At 37.4% G+C, this 7,456-nt stretch overlaps 1 protein-coding gene across 1 annotated transcript; it reads right to left on the bottom strand.

Moving 5' to 3' along the window:
• Nucleotides 1–335: 335 nt before the first annotated feature.
• Nucleotides 336–7,224, bottom strand: LOC124153667 (apolipoprotein D-like). Its single transcript, XM_046526969.1, has 6 exons — nucleotides 7,089–7,224; nucleotides 4,729–4,851; nucleotides 4,035–4,165; nucleotides 3,780–3,871; nucleotides 3,579–3,671; nucleotides 336–1,779 (listed from the first exon to the last, which is right to left on the bottom strand). The coding sequence occupies exons 2-6, from the start codon at nucleotides 4,834–4,836 to the stop codon at nucleotides 1,325–1,327; spliced, it is 879 nt and encodes a 292-aa protein (XP_046382925.1). The 5' UTR covers nucleotides 4,837–4,851; nucleotides 7,089–7,224; the 3' UTR covers nucleotides 336–1,324.
• Between the last annotated feature and the right edge of the window lie 232 nt (nucleotides 7,225–7,456).

Raw genomic sequence — 7,456 nt, 5'->3', positions numbered from 1 at the left:
ACAACCTATATAAATTTCCAAACAACTATCGAAAATTTCCTACATAGGAACAATTTCGTATGCTAACTATAGTCTTTACCCCCAGAATACTTACCTGGTGGCTATTGATCGGTAAATTCATCTTAGGATCTCCGATGGTTTCGATTTCATCGAAGTTGAAGTGTAACTAGACTTTACTGCGAAATATATTAGGCCATTGGAATTTTTTCCTAAGTGTTATTGGCAAAGAATTTCTCCAAATCGTATGAAAATTTTAGTATTCACCTTCATAAATCACATTCAATGAAAATTCTTCTCACATTTTGGACAAACACGGAAACAAAACAATTGGAAAATTAGCTTCAGCATTTTATTGAAAAATAAAAAAGACATTCATTCAAACTGCAATGGATAGCTTATTGTAGAGAAAATTTACGAGGAAAGATGGAGAGCTACATAGTTTCCATTATTGCCTTTTACATTATGCCCCTAGGTAAGGTATTCTTCATAGAAAATCGCTAGAAGCCTTTAGAAATCTTCCTTCAGCGAAATAATTTCCTTCGGTGGCAAAAAAAATCATTCTAAAATTATTTTTCTAGAATTAATTGGATTTTTCAGTCTACATATAATGCTTTTTCCCTTGAATACAGATGAATTATACATTTTAGAATAATCTCATGAAAAATTAAGCATAACTGTTTCCTGCTTGGGCAAAATAATACGCTATAGAAATTCTGTGGCTCTCGAAAAGGGCATATAATACCATAATTTTTTGTACTTCTCTCGGAGACCCTAACCTAAGATTCCAAATCGCAGAGTGCTAATCCACGATATCGCTTTAATTGGTTAAGATGAAGATCCCCATGAACTGCGAATTTGAATATACTTTAGCCTGCAGAATGTTTTTTCAGCTTTTATCCACCCTCTTAAACAAATGCAGTCTAAGCCTTGTCCATATTGGAGTCTTTGGAGAAGCCTTCCTGCAATCACGTATTTCGCAAAATCAAGGAGGATTCTTCGCTCTTTCGTTATAAGCAGGTCATTTTCCAACCAGTAGGTTATATTTGAACCGCTCGAACTCATTCCGAGAGAGATAAACTCGATCTAGAATAAATATAGAGCTATTTTCCGTATTTCAAGTGCTAATTATCACGCAGCATCGCAGCAAATGACATAGAACTTTTATAAACTATTTAAGCACTTAAAACGGCAATTTTTTCACTCAGACTGATATCGATTGGTTCAAACGTAACCCTCCAGACGATGAATCTCGGGTCGCATAAAAGGCGGCTGCCTTTAAACACGGTGGGTCATGATCACAGTCCCCTATCTGTGCCGGCACCGATCAGTTCTTGCCGCTATTCTCGACTGGAACTGCAACATGGGCAACGGGAGCTTGGTGCACCACTTCGTCAGCAACGGGTGCGGGGACAGCCGCGGCCTGGGCTGCAGCCACGACCGGGATGGGCGGGGGTACGGCCGCTGCGTAGGGCCGCGCCGGGACGGTGGCGCGGGAGGGTGCGGGCGCCGGCGCGGCGTCGTTAGTGCCGGCAGCGTGGTGAACCTGTGCGGCGATGGGTGCGACGGATTCTTGGGCGGACGCGGTGAAGGTGTCGAGAGGCTTCTTGGCTGGGCCCGCCGCCGCCACCTCGGGCAACTCCTGCACGGGGTCCTCGCACTCGCTCTGGTCTGAGCGGACGAAGAAGTTGCGGCTCAAGCCGATCTTGTCGAGCACGCCGTAGGCCCTCTGGAGCACGGCCTCTGTCGGGTCGCGCTTCCTCGTCATAACCCAAGCGTGTGCTGAGGAAAGATAACAACAGATATAAAAATTATATTGCTTCCAATAACAGATATTTAATCGTGTTTTGGGGGAGGATTCTACATAGTATTGCCTATAGCAAACAACAGGGTACAAAGTGACACGTACAGGTGCCATGCAATTTTCATCGACGATGAAATTCGTCACGAAGGAATTCCGGATACGAACTAATATTTCCCGGCCATTTACACCACCAAGTCCTGATATCTTACATGAAAACTAATCGGGAGATCTTTGTTCGATTCTCGCTTATCCTAAATTCGTAATTAATGGATACTGAATTAGTGATAAATTAAATAAGTAATTAATAATTAGTAATAAATAAAAAGTAATTAAATTAAGGTGTCAGCCCTGTTTGAAGTAATTCCTTTTCATTATTATGAAGCGTTTCCATCTTTATAATTATGCCATATATTTATCGCAAACGTGGAGTCAATAATAGGGTAATATATATACATATAAATACAATATTGATTAATGAATAAATTTGTGCGGCATAATGAAGCTCTTACTTGCCAGTTATTCCTTATTTTCTCATTGCAATATGAGAAGGTTCAAAGCTTCCCAATATCTACGGTTTTCTAAAAAAAAAAAACATTAAAACTCTGAATTGGTAATGAGAGTTCGGAAAATAAATATATTGTATTACTATAAAGATTACTTTGAAGTTATCACATTTCTTTTAATCCTGTCTCCTCTTCCGATGGATTACTATTGCCCCGTATACCTATAAGGGCGAGGTTCCGCGGTGAAAAGTCTTTATTTTTTATGCAGCAGAACTCTTATATAACAATGACTTATTTTATTCGGTGATTTAAATTTATTTCATTCCATGATTTAAAATCTCTTTTGTTACTCTCATTTCAACATCATCATCATCATTAGTCAACAATCCTAAGATTGGTTTGACGCAGCTCTCCATTTCTCTCTCCTATCCGCTAATCTCTTCATAGCTACATACTTATTCTCTTTTACATCCTTTATAACCTGTCCGATATAACTCATTCGGGGCCGTCCCTTGCCCTTTTTCCCTTCCACTTGTCCACTCTCTTGCTCCCTTCCACTCTCATTTCAACATTTTCAAAATTTGATGAAATATTAGAATTTTATCATATATATCATTGCTGAACTACAGGCAACTGATAATGATTTTTCTTTACGTTTGATAGAAGTTGGTTTTTCTACCACCTTTGTTTGATTTATGGAAGGTTTTTATTTGTCGGAATACTTTGATTCCTTCATTTTTGCTGAACTCAGTCGCAGATTAACCCATTATAGCCCAATGTTGGTTATAAGCAACATCAAAAATTTAGAAACTTCCAGCTCTTTTGAGGACATATCCAAAATACGTATTACTTTGTGTTGTTAAGTTTAATGAGGAAATATTTAGCGGCCACGGTAATTATGAACTAAGGCAAAATTTTTAAGTTTTCAAAATGAAAAACCTTGAAATTTGATTTCTCCCAGAAGCACCTCTGGGTTATAAAGGGTTAAATGGATCAGTATGAAATATTATACTGAAATCGCACTGGGAATGGATTCTTCCTCTACTCATTTTATTATTCTCCTTTGCCTACGATATTACCCATTTTCTAGTGCTTTTATCTTGCGCAATTTCAGTAATTTGGATTTTTTCGTCACTTTACATCAATACAAAATGTTAACTGTTTATTCTCATTTTGTTGAATATCTTCGTTGATAGCGCTAAATCCATAATCCGATAATTATCCAATACACTAAAGTAAGGCTGTTTTTGTGAATGGATTAAGTTTACGCTTACTTGAACTGAATGGACCCAGAGAATTACATGACCATGCAATGGCGTAGTTATCGTAATCTGTATCCAAAATGCTGTACTGCGTGTCAAATGATACTGAAATTTAAGAAAATGTTTTCTTAGTAAATTTTTTTACCACAACAACATAAAATTCATATTAATTTGAACATATAGCTTCAAAAATCAAATTAGTATGCTCAATACCTGGAAGATTAGTGTATTTCACTGATAGCTTAGCCTCCCCAGATTTTCCAACGTTCTTCAGTTCCCCTTCTAGCACTCGCCTTATTCCAGTTCTAGAAAATTGAAAGATGTATTTATTAATTTCATGCGAAAAAAAAAATTATTATTGATAATTTCATCGGTGTATCTTTTGTATGGTATCATTCTTTTATGGAAAATGAAGTTAGTTTAAGTAGCAATTTATCATTAAAAAAGTAAATTAAATCGAAAGCTTACATTCTTGTAACCATTTCGTTGGCCACGCCGACCTTTCCATCCGGCTTAATTTTGTACACAGTAGCCACGCAGCGAGTGCCTACTTCTAGGACTTGAAAGTAGCGTTGTGATTCGTACCAGCGGCCGGCGAACTGAAAACAAAATTGCAGTTACATTTTTTATTTCCATAACCACGTATGATTATCGACTGTTTGCCATGAAAAATATCTACTTATTCTTGAGATAGGACATCTGTAAGCTAATTAATCTGGAAATCAAAACGTTTTCCAGTCCAAATATTTCTTTCAATCCCACTATTCTTCATCGAAATTGCGAAAGGATTGCATTATAGCTCCGTAATACGGATTTTGCTTTTTAAATGACTGTATTTTACAGCAAATTTAGGAAATAGCATGCAATAAGCAGCTCATCCTCTTTTCTGGGATACATAAATTCAGCGTATCCATCTTAACATACAATGGACGAAATATTTCCATTTTTCCGATTTTTTGAAAAGCTGAATATCGAATAAGCAGTCAAGGTATGAATGTAAATGTTTGGGACACTGGAATCTTTTGTATTTTAATACCAATAAAATGCTCTTAAATTACATCCACGATATTGTTGAAAAGAATTCAACCGTCAGGAATCTTTGGCACAATAATGAATCCCTATCATTACGATTTTCACTGACATTAACTTTTGAGAAGCTTACCTTTTCCATATCGAAATTTTCCATTGCTTGGTAGGCCGGACAGCCTGTAAAGCCGGGTATCTGGGCATTTGCCACAGCAAAGAGAACCAAGCTGACGAAAAGCAACATATTTATGCTTATTGCCTGAAAAATAAACGTAAGATTTCCACTTAATTTTTTTCCTTAGAACTTTATAGGTGTCAAAATATTAAAATTTTGCAAGACTTTACTAAGAATTTTATGTCCCATTTTCACATTTTTTGGTGTTGCATAAGCACAAAAAATTAAATAAATTTTATTTGTATTGTAAAAGCCATATTGCCTAAATATTGTAAATTCTAAAAATTGACTCTTGACAAATATCCTATTATTTCTTTAAATTTAGTGTGGCAATTGCGGCCCACCATAATATACCTTATTACAGTTGCTATTTTTTAAAAAGCATTTACGTTTGAGTTCATTCTTTTATATATATATATAGATTAAAATTCTCATGCAGCCCAGCACAGTAACTTTTTTATATAGCATTCAATTACGGAATTTACGCACATTGGATGCACATTGGAACTAAGTAGGTAAGTAACTTTGAACCAAAAGAAAGAACTCACGAAAATATCTCATCAAATATTACTCTCAAGATTTCCATTTAGAGTTTCATCCCAGAAACTGAGGACGAAAAATGTCAAGCGCTTCTAACGAATGCTTAGAAAAACTGTGTATTTCAAATAATGTAGAGATAGAAATTTCGATGAAAGACATGATTTCATCGTTGAGGCTCCTTTGCACCTGGGATCATATGATTTCCTAAATATACTTTTCATGGAAGGATAAAACACTCTCATAACCTTATAAATTCTTACTACCCTCCGTTCACCATGAAATGTGGTCAATGGAATGATTTTTCAGTTGAGTAAATGTAGAGGTGAATCGTACCTTAAATTTAGTTAATAATGTAAGATCTATAGCTCTAATAAATCCATTGCAACGATGAACTATACATTACTTTTCAATTAAAACGAGAGAGAAAATCGTATCCATTAGCAAATACTTAAAAATTAGAGGATATAATCAGGTAAAAAAACAGTACCATTTACACATAGGTGAATAAATAAAAGAAATTTGTCACCAAAACTGTGTTAAAATTGTACCAAGTATAATATCGGCGACCTATGAAATAGCCAAGAACTTATTCGAAAGTAAGGGAGCAATAGGTCCATCTGCATGCAAATTAGAAAAGCTGCTATAGATTTTACTTCATCAATAGTTGTATTTTTAAATTAACGTTACAGCAGTTGATGAGCCTATACCTTTTGGTGCTATTAGTAATAATTTTATCAGGTCGGGTTTCCGTTGTTGTTAGAGTGTTGGCTGCTCAAACCGGGAGCCCAAATTCTAATCCCGAAGGTGGAAGAGATTTCATTAGAGGTTGCGCTACGGCTTTTTGGGAGCAGTGTGGCGAGTAAATAAAGCCTGTCGTCAACCCCTAGCGTCTTTCTTTGAGCAGGCTTATTACGATGCTGGGTTTCTCTGTACCCACCCTTACCAATGGCACTACCGACCTATGCTTGTGGCTGCCTCCTCCAATTACCTACCTACACAAAACTATACGTCATCTCTAATCAACGTTTAACTACCATGTACCAAAAGAATTGGAAAGGAAAATTAATTATTCTCTTTGACTATGCAAGCTCTGAAGTTGTGTTTGACACTGATCGGAACTATTCCGATCGGGTTTTTATTCCAAATGATTGATTTTGATTGGTTGCAACGCCTTCAGAATTTACTATGCTTGAGATTTTTCACTCCAACGACTACGAGGCCTCATATCGTCGGAATGAAAATTTTTAACACAATTAAAATTAATCCCGTCGCTAACCAATCTGAATCAACCATTTGCAATGAAAATCAAATTCAAATGGTAGGAGTTGAAAAAAAAGCTTTGCTTTTGCCACATGATGATTTATTTTGTCAGACCATTGTTTCGTTTCGGCGTAACGTTACATTTTCAAGGTGAAATATTACTTTACGCTAAAACGCTTCACCTTGGAAATGCTACGATGCAACGATATCTTGGTGGGATAAAATAAATCACCGTGTGGAAAAAGAAACTTTTTTATTCCTTCAACTCATGCGATAAAGTATTTCCACCGAGTCACGCCCGCTGCTATTAATTTATTCAAGTTTTTCCTAATAATTTGACTTAATAATTCAACCTTACGGAATGAGACCTCGCAGTGAGTCATCGAAATAGAATATTTTCAAAACCAAAATTTCTGATCGCAATCGAGCCAATGGGAATTGACTGTTTGGAATGAAAATCATTCGGAATAATTCCAGCCTGGGACAAACACACCCTTAGGAGTAGGTAATAATCGGCTTACCTCACGAAGCCTCCGGGAAAACAGTGCGGAGACAGCCGCAGTAGTTCGTCACCCGAAAAAGCGCACCTCCTCTGCCTCTTTCAACACCTTCGATGCCAGGGGTCGCGTCGGCTTGAGCCGACCAATGTCACGGGCACTCTCTTATATACATTCCTCGCGCCTCCTCCTCCTCCAACCCCATCCAATTGTGCCTTCACTGCACACCCCGATGGGGGAGGGTTAGAGGCGTGACACGAGCTGGAGTTGGAGGTACGCGAAGGAGGGGTCGAAGACCGCGGGGAATCTCTAAAGCCTCGAGTTTTTCCTGGTGAGTGAGTGAAGGGTAGGTAGAGGAAAAAAAAACGCGTTTTAATAGGGTTCCCTGGATA

The sequence above is a fragment of the Ischnura elegans genome, chromosome 2, assembly GCF_921293095.1.
Source record: "Ischnura elegans chromosome 2, ioIscEleg1.1, whole genome shotgun sequence".
NCBI classification, from domain to species: domain Eukaryota; kingdom Metazoa; phylum Arthropoda; class Insecta; order Odonata; family Coenagrionidae; genus Ischnura; species Ischnura elegans.
Note: the sequence above shows the minus strand (reverse complement) of the source record. Positions and strands in the feature narration are given on the sequence as shown.

Bases quoted from the DNA above. Each gene is read 5' to 3' on its own strand.
- LOC124153667 (XM_046526969.1), bottom strand. From the start codon at position 4,836: ATGTTGCTTTTCGTCAGCTTGGTTCTCTTTGCTGTGGCAAATGCCCAG. The intron at 4,166-4,728 runs GTAAGCTTCTCA...TTTTGTTTTCAG, and splicing joins AAAATTTCGATATGGAAAAG to TTCGCCGGCCGCTGGTACGA. The intron at 3,672-3,779 runs GTATTGAGCATA...CTTAAATTTCAG, and splicing joins GAAATACACTAATCTTCCAG to TATCATTTGACACGCAGTAC.